The sequence below is a fragment of the Gopherus flavomarginatus genome, chromosome 5, assembly GCF_025201925.1.
Source record: "Gopherus flavomarginatus isolate rGopFla2 chromosome 5, rGopFla2.mat.asm, whole genome shotgun sequence".
Classification (NCBI taxonomy): Eukaryota; Metazoa; Chordata; order Testudines; family Testudinidae; genus Gopherus; species Gopherus flavomarginatus.
In genome coordinates, this window is record NC_066621.1 from 139,424,710 (window position 1) to 139,441,097 (window position 16,388).

At 39.8% G+C, this 16,388-nt stretch overlaps 1 protein-coding gene across 2 annotated transcripts in view; it reads right to left on the reverse strand.

Annotated features, from left to right (window-relative positions):
* Window positions 1-16,388, reverse strand: part of CDC42BPB (CDC42 binding protein kinase beta) — a 129,607-nt gene that overhangs the window by 40,381 nt on the left and 72,838 nt on the right. For both annotated transcript variants that reach the window (XM_050954078.1, XM_050954077.1), the window contains exons 8-13: window positions 14,086-14,334; window positions 13,504-13,583; window positions 9,005-9,153; window positions 8,828-8,908; window positions 7,273-7,388; window positions 4,286-4,528 (exon numbers count right to left, since the gene is read on the reverse strand). In XM_050954078.1, coding sequence (XP_050810035.1) covers window positions 4,286-4,528; window positions 7,273-7,388; window positions 8,828-8,908; window positions 9,005-9,153; window positions 13,504-13,583; window positions 14,086-14,334 — 918 coding nt within the window. The remainder of the gene's footprint in view (window positions 1-4,285; window positions 4,529-7,272; window positions 7,389-8,827; window positions 8,909-9,004; window positions 9,154-13,503; window positions 13,584-14,085; window positions 14,335-16,388) is intronic.

Below are 16,388 nucleotides of genomic sequence, written 5' to 3' on the forward strand. Positions count from 1 at the left end.
ATTCCTCAAATGGAGCAGTTAGTCCAGGACAGCCTGTATGGAAGAACGCAAGGGAGAGATGCTACGTTCGGATGCTCAGCGCGAAAACCTCGTCCACTTTGCCAGGTAAGTCAGTTCGGTTGAAGGCTTCCCACTCCCCAGGAGGACGTGTTGGATTCTTTCTGAACACGTCCCTTCCTCCAGGTTCAGCCACACTGCATCCACCCCGAGAGGTGGAGGAACTCGAGGCTGGGACATAGGAGGCGACCGTGGTCCTATGACAGCAGGTCTGGGAGGTTGGGCAGGGGCCAGGGAGGGGCCACTGACAAGTTCATGAGTGTGCCGAACCAACGCTGGTGAGGCCATGCCAGAGCAATCACAACAACCTGCGCTGTGTCTCTCAGTCTTTGCCAGGACCCTGCTGATGAGTGGAACTGAAGAGAACACATACATCAGGCTCCCTGCCCATAACAGAAGGAAGGAATCGGAGAGGGAGCCCTTACTCAGGCCGTGCTGAGAAGAAAAGTGGTGACATTTCCTGTTTGGCCTGATGGTGAACAGGTCTACTTGGGGAGTTCTCCACCTTTGGAGGATCATGCAGACTACCTCACTCGTGGTGAGAGGAGAAGTCCCTGCTGAGCTGATCCGCCAGCATATTCTTGACATGGGGATGGTGACAAGCTTCCAGGTGGATTTCGTGGTTGATGCAGAAGTCCCACAGACAGAGTGTCTACTGACAGAGAGCCAATGAGCACACTCCCCCCTTGTCTATTGATGAAGAACATTGAGGCTGTGTTGTCCATCAGGACTCGGACCATCTTGCTCAACAGGAAGACTCTGCATGACAGCTGGACTGCTAAGAGCTTTTTCACATTTATGTGTAACCTTGCCTCCTCCGGGGACCAGATCCCCTGTCTCTGGAGATTGCCGAGGTGCGCACCCCAGCCAAGGTCCAAGGCGTTCAACACCAACTCGATGGAGTGAGGGGGGTTGTCGAACAGAACCCCCTCCAGGACTGCCCCGCGGTCGGTCCACCATTGCAGTGAGGTAAGTATTGCCTGGGGAATGGCAATGATCTTTTCCAGGGGGTCTTGGGACTGGGAATAGAATGCACCCAGCCATTGTTGCAGGGGTTGCATCCAGAGACTGGCATGGTGGATCACGTAAGTGCACACTGCCATGTGACCCAGCAGGCAGGCAGACAGACCCTGGCTGTAGTCAAAGGAAATGTGGAGACTTCTGTGATGAGATCTGCCATCGTGTGGAAGCTTTCCAGCCGCAGGAACGCTCTGGCGCAGGTATAGTCGAGGACCACTCCGATGAACTCTATCCTCTGCAGCAGCACTAACGTTAACTTTTTGTTGTTCACTAGTAGGCCAAGAGAACAGTACGTGGCTTGAAGCACCGTGACATCCCTTTGGACTTGAGAACTGGAGCTGCCCTTGAGGAGCCAGTCGTTGAGATATGGCTAGGTCTGGATACCCTGGCGCCCGAGGTAAGCCACTACCACCAACTTGCACCTGGTAAACACACTCAGTGCTGTCACCAGGCCAAACAGGAGGACCACAAACTGGTAGTGGTGAGGTCCCACTATAAAGCAGAGGAAGCATCTGTGTCCTTGAAAGATCGCTACATAGAAGTATGTTTCCTTCAAGTCGAGAATGGCATACCAGTCTCCTGGATCCAGGGAGGGGATAATAGAAGCCAGGGAAACCAGGCAGAACTTTAACCAGGTAGAACTTTTAACTAACATCTTACAGATCTAGGATGGGCTGTAGACTGCCTTTGGCTGTTGAAATTAAAAAGTACCAGGAATAGAACCCCTTGTTCCTGTACTCGAGAGGAACTTCCTCCACTGCTCCCAGCTGCAGCCACCCCTTTACCTTCTGTGCGAGAAGACTCTTGTGAGAGGGGTCCCTGAAAAGAGACGGGGAATGGAGGTAGAAAGGAACTGGAGGATATAACCCTGCTCCACCATCCTGAGGACCCATCAGTCTGAGGTTATAGCAGTCCAAGCAGCAAGGAAAAGGAAAAGGCGGTTAGAGAACATTGGGACAGATGGATCTGAGGAACAGTCTGGTAGGTCGCCCTCGGGCACACCCTCAAAATGATTGTTTGGCCCCTTGCTTAGCACAGGTTGAGCCCAACTGGGCAGAGGGTGAAGGCAGGTGGCTCGGATGGCACTTGTAGCCCTTGGATCATTTGTGGGGCTGAACCGCTTACGCACTGGGGTTGGGATGTAAAGACCCAGGGTTTTCAGGCCTTTTTGGCTTCTGGACCGGATCTGTGGAGGAGGACCAGAGCTGTGGCAAGCACACACATACCTAATATGGAATGGTCATGACTAAGCACTCGAAGAAGAACCCATGTTAAAGTCAAATATAAATCAAGAACATACAACACCTGTATGGGAAAATCATATAGCTCCCATTAATGATAACAGGAAGAGTGAAGGTATGTAAGTCACGATGGCAATGACAATGGCACAGGATAAGCCCCTAAAGTTTATAGTTCAGTTGCATCTTAAAACACATACCAACATCCAAATCAGCTTCCCTTAAAATGTTCACTTTTATGCCAGTTAATTTAAATTTGGTAAATTTTTATACCAAGTACTTGACTATTCTATCTCATAAAATTGTATAGTATAAAGTGATTATGTTATTTCCATGAATTATTTCTCTTATGAAGATATGGTCACTTTGAAATGACAATAGAAGTGGGTCTTGAAGAGGGATTAGGAGGAGCAGGAGAGGGCAATGACTTCACAGCCTAGTTAAGGAGGAGCACTTGATGTGTAAAGGTGGCATGGAAGAGACTTGTTGGAGGGCAGATAAATGGGCAATTAACCACGGCAAAGGTGGTGGAGAGAAAACTAAGTTACAAGCTTAGATAAGTCTATTACAGGAGCGGGTGGGTGAGGTTCTGTGGCCTGCAATGTGCAGATCGTCAGACTAGATGATTGTGATTGTCTCTTCTGGCCTTAAAGTCTGAGTCTATAAGCAGAGGGGCAGAGTTGTAAATAGCCTAAACTGTAGGATAAAGCTTTAATTTGAAGGGAGCTAATAGACATTTTAAATCATTTTAATAGACACATTCAAAATCATGGTGACTATTTTAGCTGCTGCACTTTGAATGGACTTGAGGGTAAGGAAACCAGAGTGGAGGAGTTTTGCAAGCCCCTATACAGGACATTATGAGGGCCTGGATGGAAATGTTGTAAAGGAAAAAACTGCAACGTTTGGACACAGCCGAGATGTCTGGGGAAAGACTAAGGATGAGGTCAAAGAGGGTAACAATGTTCTTCGATTTACCACCACCCAATCTTTTGTTCACTACTGAAATGTCTACTCCAATGCACAACTGGCCCACGATGCTCCAGCCTTCATCCCTCAACCTTTTACATTTTCAAACAAGCACCCCTGTGCTGGGGAGGAGCTGCCCTCTCTGTTTGGAAGGCACTCCCAGTGAACATCCACAAAGCTATCTCATTATCTTTCCTTGAAATCCCTCCTTAAAACTCCTTTGTCATGATGCTACAAAAAACAGAGGCACTGATATTGTCCATCATTCTGACCATCACTGCTCCTCTGTTTTTTGTACTTCCTTTTGTGTCTGTATTTACCTGCTGTCTCTTGTCTTGAGACTGTAAGCTCTTTGTTCCGTGTTTGTACAGCATCCAGCACAACAGGATTCTGCTCCACAATTAGTGTTTCCAGCCCATATGGTAATACTAATAATAAAATGGTGGTTGTGCAGTGAACTTCATGAACTAATTTTATTTTTTTTTAGCTACATTTGTTACAAACACCTACTAAAATAGCTAATTGAAAATGATGAGGAAACTATGACTTCCAATTTGCTTACTTCCTGAATTTGAGAGCACTTTGCTTAGTCTGTTCTACTGTTTCCCCTCTTTCATACAGCCACGGAAAAGAAAAATTTTAAAGAGGAAATTGGCAGGGGTACTCTGAATAAACTGCTTTGACCTTTGGAATTTACTAGATTTCAAGCTGACTGCATTCCTTGACATTTTTAAGGAGAAGATGAACATGTAGCAAGAATATATTTTCACTGCAGTACAAACAGAATACATGAGAAAAACACTAAATTATCTCCTTCACAAACTACTAAATATTTAAGATGTACTCTGTAAATGAAATAAAATGAGCTAGGGATGTCAGGCCAATTTACAGACCCAATATAAATTATGGTTACATTGAATTTTTTACTTTTATTAAATATACTTAAGTGAAATGTAAGCAGCAGCTGAAACATGTTAGCCTTAAATATTTTGCCAAGATACCTCTTTTCTGGCTCTCTCAGATTTACGAATTTCCTGTCTCATAGAATCAATTTTCTGCAAAATCACTTCCATCTCTTCCTCTTTGTCACGAAGCTGTCGGGAGAACTTCTGTTTCTGAGAGCGCAAGTCTACCATTCTCTCATTCAGCTCTGAAAACTCCTGCATAGCTAGCTTTCTTTGCTGATGGGCATCCTTCAGTTCTTTGGATTGTGCCTTTAATCTTTCCGAAACTTCCACAAGTTGCTGGTAAAATTAAAAAAAAGACAACAACATTAAAAATACACATCTCCTCTCCAAGGAAAAAGCACACTAAATAAGACAAACAGTCTTTACTTTAAAGTTAACCATTATATGTACTTCTCTAATTTACAAAAATCCTGTCTTACGCAGTATTTAAATATTGTGCTGCTTCTAATTTGGCATTCCTCTTTGTGCAGCTTTGTTACTCCACATGTCTCATGATTTGCACACACAAATTAGTCACTTCCTTTCATATAACTGCTGATATTCCACCTCCATAATAGTCTCTGGCTGAAGAGAAGGCAGAAAATGTACCACCAGCCCAAGGCAGTTATCTTAGTGCCATGTGCTGGATAATAGCACAACGCTTAAAAAAAAACCCAACAATTTCAGTACATACAATGCCATTGGATCAAGAGTCAAATCCACAAACTATGGGCGTATGCACTACGAGCTCAGCAAAACTTGTGAAATTCTTCAAAAAAATCTTATGCAAGATTCCACAGACAAAATTATGAAGAATATTCAATACTCTGGTGGAGAGCACTGTAAAAACCACACTTCCTTGTGGGAAGAACCTAACCTAGACATGACAAGCTTACGATACAAAACAGTGTATACTTCTTAAGACTTGGCAATGAACATACATGAGAAATGATAAAACTGGACACTAGCAGTTAGGAAAAAACACATATGTAACTTGACTAGTTCCAGCTTCAAGTTTTTGCCATGATTACTGAAATTAAGATATTCAATGACCTGCAAAAGAGAGGTGTTCAAGTCAAGAGGAGCAGAACTGGCTAACGCTCTACTCACATCCTTTGGTGTATACGCTCTAGTAGTGGTTCAGAGACACGGAGGAAGATAATTTAAAAGAATTGCCTCCTATGGTGCAAAAAGTTTCTTCCAAAATAGAAACTTCAGGCATTCTGGCCAGTGGGTTGCTTTTACTGAACTGAAATGCCAACTGAAAAATATGGCGACTCAAACTTTCCAAACCCAATGCCTAGGGCCCTACCAAATTCACGGCCATGAAAAACACATCATGGATCGTGAAATCTTGTCTCCCACCATGAAATCTGTTTTTGTGTGTGCTCTTACACTATATTACACAGATTTCATGAGAGAACACCGTTTCTCAAATTCAGGGTCCTGACCCAAGAGGGAGTTGCAGGGTGGGGGTGGGGGGGTCACAAGGCTGTTTTTTTGGGGAGGGGCGTGGGGAGTCAAGGTATTGCCACCCTTACTTCTGCGCTGCCTTCAGATCTTGGCAGCTGGAGAGCAGTGGCTGTTAGTCAGGTGCCCAGCTCTGGAGGCCATGCCCTGCCAGCAGCAGCACAGAAGTAAGGGTGGAAGTACCATACCACGCTTCCCTTTACTTCTGTGCTGCTGCCATCAGAGCTTGGCAGCCAGAGAGTGGCAGCTGCTGACCAAGGGCCCAGCTCTGCACGCAGCAGCGCAGAAGGAAGGATGACAATACCATACCATGCCGTCCTTCCTTCTGCGCTGCTGCTCATAGCAGCTCAACCTTCAGAGCTGGGCTCTCGGACAGCAGCCACCACTCTCCAGCTGCCCAGCTCTGAAGGCAGCACTGCTGCCAGCAGCAGTCCAGAAGTAATGGTAGCAGTACCGCAACTCCCACCCCCTACTCTCACATACAATTCCTTTTGGGGTCAGGACCCCTGCAATTACAATACTGTGAAATTTCAGATTTAAATAGCTGAAATCATGAAATTTACAATTTTTAAAATCCTATGATTGTGAAATTGACCAGAATGGACTGTTGGGCCCTACCAATGCCCAACACTAGCCATCTGAAAGCATATCAATGAAAATACAGAGTAACACTTTAAAAACGCATCATGTATAATTAGTTACCTTGAAATAATTAAACTACTGTGGTGAAATAGAGTTTTAGTGCAACATTGTAAGATAATATACTCTTCTATATTTTAAAAAGAACAGCATGAAAGGGTTGAATTACACGTTGTATATAATATATGTAGTATTGTACACTAAAGCAGGACAACAATCTTAAAAAAAATCCTTTAGATGCTATAGCCATGGCATATTGTTCCTTTATCAAAAAAAGGAAAATTTATTTACTGCAAACAGTGGTAGTGGGCTCAGTGAGGAATAGTTATCCAGCTAAACATACTGAATTAAATATTTGCATAAAATACTTTTCAGTAAGCCTGGAATTTATTATTAGCCATAGATTTACAATCTGAAAACTTCTACTGATATTCCAGCATCTTGAGAGCAACGAAACAGCCGAACTGATTCTGCTTTAAAAAAAAAATTGCTTTCTAACAGTTAGAAAACTAACCTCCACACTCCTGGATACATAAAGTCTTTATAAATTATACTTGGATTGGACAAGGCAAACTAGGTTGTTTCCCTGACTATCTAGCTTTTCAACTTTCCACTATTTCATGAGAGGTATCATGAACATACTAAAAAAAGTAAGAACAGACGAATGCCTTAAATACTAATAGGAAAGCACTTTTTTTAAACTACTTGAATACCTATCAACATGCAATGTAAAATACATGTGTCTCCTTGGACAGCTATTTCTCATCTTGCCACTCTATTACTCATTAAATGAACGGGTGGACTAATAGGCTGATATAGCAAACAAAATGGAAAAGCACTGTTTCAGACATTAAGGGAATACTGTATGTTGGACAAATCTATCCTTGAGATACCTGACGTGAGCATTAAGGATATGCACTTTGGGCCATTACCTTATGAAGGTCCTCCTTCTCTTGCCTTATTGTTCTGTACTGCTTTTCAAGTCCTTTTATCCTGTGTGTGTAGTCTTCATTTTCTTGGTGAAGTTGTCGTTCTATCCTATTTAAATCTGTACAGAAATTCAAACTAAGTATACTTGGCTCCCAGATTTACACTAATAGCATAAGCAGCAATGTTACATGAACAAACCACTAACTTTTGCTAGGAACTTATTAGAGTTTAAATATTTTTTCTGCTTCATCTCCCCACTCAGGAGAGCCTTCTAGCCAACCTCTGTACTGAGGATTCACTCTCTTTTTGACTTTTACTCTTGTCTCTCTACCAAGAGCCCTGGTGTCATGGAGACAGACATTTCTCCAGATTAAAAAGTTTGAACAGTGGTTTTTTGGGGGGGTCAATTAATGCTATCCTGCAAAATACAGGAATGGGTTTTTAGGCATGGCACTGTACTCAAATTAGGATAGGTTTTCAGATGGCTAAATCTAGAGAAAGACTTAAGGAAATGACCATTGATACTGAAGTAATAAATGTTGTAGGAAGGAAGATTAGTCATGGCCAAGATAAGGACTTCCCCATGAATGAGTGTGGGGCGAAGCCAATGAGTCAAGATGACATTAGAAATTGGAGGCCAGGAAACTGCATGCTACATCAACATCGATGTTCACATCTTCAGTGAGGAGGATGTCTGAAGAGGAAAAAATTTGATATGAGCTAAGAAATCTGGAAGGAAGGCAGAAAGTAGGCTTTTATGAAGTGGAAGATGACAGACTGAGGGCTGTGGAAATTTGAGAGTGATTGCTCAAACAAACCTACATCTCTGCTTTTCCTTTCTTTATAGTAATAGTAACTGAGAGTCTCTCCTCAGTAAAGCTTCATTAAGATTAAAAGTCTGAAAGTTTAGCTAGCACTAATTGAAAAGTAGCTCTCATTCCCTTTAAGAGTCTTCTAAAACTGATCTCATGTTTTGGGAGATGTTTACATGGATGAACAAAACAGGGTGGTCAAACAACATAGTTTCAAATAATTTATTAGGATCCAACAGTTGTGTCTCTCTCAGGTAAGACTTGTGTAGTTGCCTTTTTCAACTTGTCAGTCTTAGACACTGCTAGATGAAGATGTATTGAGTGGGCTTCAAAATAACCATAACATTCCTTTTTAATGCTTCCCTTAAATATACCTAAGATCAGAAAAATGCCCCTTTTCATGAGAAAAAAGCAAGATTAAAAACACAAGAAAGATCACATTCAGAACATATCAAACTGAACCTATCTAACCAATTCCTTCTACTCTTGGCTCTCAGTGGAATATGTGCAATCGGGCTCAGGACAGACGTTGATGGAAAAGATAAAGAGTTTATTTGTAAATACTGAAAATGCTGCCTGATATAAGCATTCTAGTAAGTATCATTCATCAATAACTTTATTTGTACTGAATTAAATTTAAATTGATAAAGTCAAACATTATTGCTACTGAGATATTAATAGTAGAATTAAGTTATTACTTGAAGCATGCCAGACAGAATATCTGCCAGTCATGCCAGACACTTACCTGCCATTTTGTTGTTCAAATGTTCAATTTCTTCAGTTAGCTTCTTGATTTCACCATGAGCTGGATCCGGCACAGGAGATTCTTAAGTTGAAGAAGAAAAAATGTCAGTCAAAGTAAGAGCATTCTGCTGCTTTTCATCACCTGAATTGCAAATCCCAGTAAATGTGCATGACTAACTTTGCAGTTTTCTGTACAAATCCAGTTTTTCTTCCTCCAGTTTTCGTATTTTCTTCTCATAAGCTTCTATTTGCAAGCTGATCTCCATATCTCCGGTTACAGCACCAGACTGCATTACACTCCTTAAAGAGCCTCTATCAGAAAATAAGCTGTAACCAAAACATGAGTTAGAAAATACATCACTGAATATCTTACAACAATATTTACAACAAAAAGCAGATAAACAATAGTATCATTCTTTATACAAAGATGAATTCACCCTATCCTATTGTACATTTGTGTTCCAACACTCCTCTGAACTGGAGCAGGGTCTCTTCCTCATATATCCACAATTCAGAGCTCTAAGTACATAGCACATTCTTCAGCACAGCACAAAATCTGTGTCAGAATTGAGGTCAACTCCATTTTTCAAAATGTTCCAGTTTCAAGCTGGAATTCAACAGTTAAACCTAAATTTCTGAGCACAAACACTTAATGTAGTGTTACTGTATACACTTCTGCCAAGATTTTGCAATTTCTCTCATGCTTTTCTATTCCATGCAGAAAAACAGTGCCTTCACCATTGCCTTCCATCTTCGCCAGTCTCCTGATGCAGTCAGCTTCTTCCTATGCCATTTCGACAGTTTTTAATTCTGCTTCTATTATGCATTTCCATACTATCCTTGGTTTACCTTGTCACCTCTTGTTCTAGGCATTCAAGTCCAATGCTTGTTTTATGATGTTATTCAGTCACATATATATATATATACACATATATATATGTACTTGCCATCTCCATTTTCATTCCGTAATTTCCTGTCCTATCGGCTTCTGTATCCTCTTCCATAGTTCATTTGTGATTTTTTTCCCCCCAGCCATCTGATATTGGGATTTTGTCTAAGGCAGCTGTTTATGAAAACGCTGGAGGATAGGAAGGTCTTAAGTCTCCAAGTTTCATATAGTAAGACTAGCTTTACAATGGCTTTAAATATTCAAAGTTTAGTTTGGAGGGCAAGATTTCTATTTCTCCAGATCAACTTCAAAGTTACAAAGGTATGTTATCTAGCTTTTGCTATTCTAGCTTTAATGTCTTGGTTTGTTCCACCCATAGTACTTACAATGCTGCCAAGACACATGAAGTATCAGACTTCTTCTACGTCTATATCACACACTGTTATTGGCATTTCTTGTGTGTTGAGTCCCATAGTTTTCATTTTCTCAATGTTGATTTTCAACCCTACTAATTCTGCATATGCCTGGAGATCATTTGTTTTGGCTCGTATATCTCTAGGCGTATGGATAGTGAGTTGATGTTATCTGCAAAGTCAAGATCCTCATAACTTGTGAGTGAAAGACTACTATACATCTCTTGTTTGCTTTGTGATCTCTCATTACTCAGTAATGATGCTCGTAGTGACCAGGAATGGCTTAGTTACCTCACTATTATGTATTATTTGGCATGTCATACTTCCACAGAAGCTTTGAATGATGTTCACAAATTTCTGAGGGATTCTATAGTGGTGCAACAACTTCCATTAAAAACTGTTTTATCTACTCTATCAAAGACTGTTCGGAAATCTAAAAAAAATCATACAAAATGGTGATTGCCATTTGATCATCAGACCTGTTGATCGAATGGCATGTAGGATTATTATTTGATCTATACATGATTTCTCGTCTGTTCTTTTTGTAACCTGGAACTACCACTTTTATTATTATAGACAAATATAGAAAGTAAATGTGTTACTTGGGATAGACATCAATCGAATACTCATATTTTTACAATGAGACCTCTCTTCCCACTCAACTGCTACTTTTCTAAGAGGCCTACCAAAATGTCTAGGGTGTTCAAGTCTGCCTTAAGAACCTCCATGAATGTTATCCGGACTCGGTGCCTTTCCACTTTTTAACTGACTGACTGCCCTTTCTACTTTTACCTCTGGTGATAGGTCCTAGGTTGACATCCAGATCTCCTCCTCTCTCTATATGTGAAGGACTGGCCACTGTTTCACCATTCAGAAGTTAAACAACATACTGCCTCCATATATTTAATTGTTCTGATTTTTTTTTGTTATGCTTTGTTTTGGTAAGCTGCCCTCATTGTCTCGATCTCATTGATTGGTATTTGTTTTTCTGACAACCATCTAATCAGCTGTACTGTGTCTTCATGTCATTTTGTGCTGCAGCAGTCTGTGCATCTATTTTGTCTATGAAGTCTTGTCTGTCGTTCCTAGCATTCTTTCTGGCCTCACTGTTCTTTACAATATATTACTTATGGAGTCACTGTCTGTGTTCTTGCTTGATTTAATTTCAGTTCAACTGTGTGGGTCTCTTCTATTTTCTGCTAGGTATTCACAGATAACCATTAGTTGTGATGTTTCTGGCTGACTCCCAGCACTTCAAGTTTTTCAGACATTTTCCTTTACCTTCTAGTATTCCATTATCTCAATCTTCAAGCACCTGGTACCTATTTGCTAGCACAATTCTAAACTCTTGTTTTGTTATCTGTTTTAGCTTGGTGATGTTGTAACACAGGCATCTCTGTTGTTCAGGTCTCTCTCTCTCTCTCTCTTTTTTTAATCCTCAATATTGCTACCTCTAGGGCATGGTCTGTTCCCACATCTGCCCCATTCCTGCTACAAACATCTTCTAAAGTTCTTCTCCATTTGTATTGCATTGTAATGTGATTGATTTAGTTCCCTGTTCTGTGACCTTGTGACCTACATTTTATCTTATGAACAGTGCAGTGAGGGAAGATAGTTCCTCCAATAACCAGGTTGTTCATTCCAAAGAAATCAGCAAACATTTCACCATTTTAATTCACTTCACTGAGGCCTTGTTTCCCTATAACTACTTCCCTTCCAGTGTGGTTGCTCCCAGATTAGCATTCATAGCTCGTTAATAGGAGGGCATATCTTTTCGGGACCTCATCTATTAAGTTTTCTTTTTTCCTTAGGCTAGTTTGATTTGTTGGAATACAACATTCAATAATGGACACTTTCTGGAACTTTGATGTAAACAGTACTGTTATAATCCTTTCTGAAACTTGTGCCCATTCTGTCACACCCAGGCCATCTTGGTGTACATCACTGGCACTCGGCAGCCTAGAATATAGTAGGATGATGAACTGAAAGTTTTTTGTCCTGATGTTACCCATCTCATTTTTCTTAGGCCTAACATACCTAAGTTATATCTGTACATTTCTTTTGTTACTTGGACCATTTTACGAGGTTCTTATATTGGCAGTCCATTCCATGTACCAATTTTGGTGAGGGATTTAGAAGAAAGCAAATTTATCAGTGGAGTACTTTCCTTTGGGGTTGGCCACTTTGCATCATCATCTCTCTTCTAGGTCTATTTGAACTGAATTGAGTTGGACTGACTTTGAACTGACCAGTAAGTAGAGGTTTTCATAACGACTTTTTTTTTTTTTTTTTTTAAATAGAAGATCATTGGTTTACTCCCAACCTTTTACCAGGAAGACTTGTGAACTGCCTTTAGCCAGGTTCCTTCTCCAGGTTACGCAATAAATATCCTCATTTGACTTGGGTGTGGAGTGAAGAAGAAAATTTTGAAAAAGCACCCCAGGCACGCACCTAGGAGCCTGATCCCAATTTGCTTTAAATGGGACTGAGAAGTGTAAGTGACTGAAATGCTTTTGAAAATCTTGGCTCATCATATTCTTAGAATGTGGAAACTCTCAAACAGTCATTGCTAAAGGGTAAACAATCTGAATGGCCAACTTGCTTTGTGCTGCGCAGCCACACTTTCGTAAGTTGGTACTAGGAAAGATGGCCTATTGATAATCATGCACCAAATACCTACATAAGGACAATCAAAATAGATGTTGGCAGGATTTGGATACTTTCTGCACATCAAAAATTGCTACTTTGATTCCACTAATAAAAATCAGGTGCACTGCAATTTTGTTAGTTACAGCTTCTCTTTGAAATCAGATAATTTTTAAAAGAGCTATCACAAGCCAAAAACAATCCTGAAAAATATGTTTTCTAGGTCTAGCTGAAAACTAATGTGGATTTTGCCAAACAAAATTTAATCCACTGCCTCAAAAGTAGGGAAAGTTACATCCCAAAAAAGAACTTTTAAAAGAGAACTTCAATAGTGATTATATCAACTGTAACTACTTCATGTGACGGTACAGTAAAAAATCCAAAATACCAACGTTTCTTTTGGTCCCCCAGAAAGAAATGTTTATACTCCGTTGCTCCCAGACTTATTGCTGCAGCAGGTAAACACTATTCCAACATCTATAACCACAGCAACCATACAAATACCACAAAATGAAAGCGCCTCACGCATTGTAAGCTCTATTTCAAATACCTGAAGAAAGATTAAGTATAAATAAAAGCACCTTTAATTCTTGTACTGTCAAAGCAAAAATGTTCATATACAGTAAAAATATTTTATCTACATTCTTCAGTGTGCTTGTGAAGGTAAACCACCTAGGATTAGCCCTATTTGAGCAATACGTGTAACAAGTAACTGTTTCTTTTGCCTACCTGTCAGTTGTATATGTAAACCCAACAAAAGGTAAATGTAATCCAGAAAAGCCAGTATGAGAACCTGGTGGCACGATTTCCTGCATAAAAAGAACATGAGTGAAAACCAAACAATGTTTTAAAACCTTAAGTGCTTTTTTGTGCCTTAGTGCTCAGGAGATCAGACTAGATGATCATAATGGTCGCTCCTAGCCTTAGAATCTGTGAGTGTGGTACCAGAAATGAACTTTTCTTAAAATGTATCAGCGCACAATATGTAGTTATTCGTTCAGTACAACCATCTCCCACTGTTCAAAAATCCCTCATCCCAAACACGGTCATTCAAAATGCACAATATACATTGAAAACCCTCTTCTTAAACACACTCCATTTAGAGGACAATTCTGTATGACAAATCCAAAATGCAATACAGGCGAGTCTCATCTTACGTGGAGGTTCCGTTCCGCGGTTAGTGCGCTGTTATGCTTTAGATATTTTTATTAGAACAAAGTAGAAACAAGTTGCTCACTTCTGAACTAGTAGTTTTTACTGTTACTATACATACAGAAAGGCCATAATTTAATGTTTAAATGAAAGACTCACAGGATTCCTCAATACATCATCATCTACATCAAAGTTTGATGTGTCAGAAGGACTGCTAACATCTGGAATATAAGGTGCTTCTAGGTTTCGAATATTATCCCAATTAAGTCCTTTAAAAAATGCATGTGACTTGAAGTCCTCTATTCCATTCTGTCCTAGTCGACGTTCCCTACTACAGATAAGTCGCTGAATAAGGTCTTTTGCTTCTTCAGATACATCTGTTACATGGGATGGAAACTGAAATCGTTCCTAGAAAAACAAAATAAACCTCATCTGAGAATTTTATACTGGAAAATTCCTGTGAAAAGGAAAAATACAATTTTTACAAGCTGTTTTGGTAAAGAAGTTAAGTTCTAGACTACAGAAATGACACTGGAAACTAATAGTTATAGCTACTAATTTCAAGTCTATTATGAGCAATAGAAGTCTTCAGCATGATGAACCACAGAATCAAAGAAATGTAGGACTGGAAGGGACCTCAAGACCATAAAATCCAGTCCCCTGCACTGAGGCAAGACCAAGTATACCTAGAACATCCCCACCAGGTATTTGTCTAACCTATTCTTAAAACCCCTAAATGATGGGGATTCCACAACCTCTCCTGGAAACCTATTCCAGTGCTTAACTATCCTTATACACCTCTACCTTGATATAACGCAACCCGATATAACACGAATTCGGATATAATGCAGTAAAGCAGTGCTCCGAGGAGCGGGGCTGCACACTCCAGTGGATCAAAGCAAGTTCGATATAACGCGGTTTCACCTATAACGCGGTAAGATTTTTTGGCTCCCGAGGACAGTATTATATCAAGGTAGAGGTGTAGTTATAAAGTTTCTCCTAATGTCTAACCTAAATCTCCCTTGCTGTAGATTAAGACAATTACTTCTTGTCCTACTTTCAGCGGACATGGAGAACAATCAATTACTGCTCTTTATAACAGCCCTTAACATATCTGAAGACCTATCAGGTCCCTCCTCAGTCTTTTCTCAAGACTAAACATGCTCAGTTTTTTTAACCTTTCCTCACAGGTCAGATTTGCTAAACCTTTTATCATTTTTGTTGCTCTACTCGGACAATTTGTCCACATATTTCTTAAAGTGTGGTGTCCAAAACTGAACATAGTACACACACTGAGCCCTCCCCAGGAGAGTGGCACAATTACTTCCTGTGTCATACATAAGACACACTTGTTCATACAGGCAGGAATAATATTAGCCTTTTTTGCAACTGTATTACATTGTTGGCTTATACTCAATTTGTGATCTGCTAAAACCCCCCACATCCTTTTCAGCAGTACAAACACCTACCCAGTTATTCCCCTCTTTGTACTTGTCCATTTGTATTTACTTGTATTGTGTATTATTTATTGAAAAAAATCAATCCTATTTTCAGATCAGATTCATTCATAAAAATAATGTAATAGTAGGGTGTGTCAACCAATAGTACACATGTAAGGAAAAAATGTGATTTCAGTATTTTTGGCATCTGTACTAATAGTATTTGACTCTATATAATAATCTGCATTATAAATTATTTATGACAGTATATTTTAATCTCTCAAATATAAAGTTAGTCAACTGAAAAATTGCACGTAAAATGTGCCTACTATTTACAAATTCATATTTGAAATTACTATAAATAAAAGATGTGAAAATAATTTTTCTATTTGTAGTTTATTTACTTTATATATTTGACACTGTCTATGAACAAAAACAACGAGGAGTACTTGTGGCACCTTAGAGACTAACAAATGTATTTTGGGCATAAGCTTTTGTGGGCTAAAACCCACCTTTAGCCCACAAAAGCTTTTGTCCAAAATACATTTGTTAGTCTCTAAGGTGCCACAAGTACTCCTCGTTGATTTTGCTGATACAGACTAACATGGCTACCACTCTGAAACCTGTCTATGAACAGTAAGGTTTCACTGTTTACCCTGTCCAGTCTTGTTAGTTTCCCCTTCAGTTTCTGTGGCTAACAAAACGAAGAAATTAAAATAAATAAATAAATAAATAAATAAAGTGGGATTGTTAAACCACTAAAATTTGCAAAGTGTTCTGAGATAGCAAGACTTAACCTAATAGAACTTCAAGTTTAAATTTTTAAATGGAAATTTTCAGTATAATCACATCTATCAACAAAACCCAAGACAGACTGAATTATTAAGAAAGCAAGACCATAGAAACTACAGAAACATTTAGAGGTATAAATACCACAAAAATATCACAAAACTAGCAAATTAGATAACTTTCCAAAACTAGTTAAGATAGGAAATGCCTGAATACACAAACTCAACAACATTT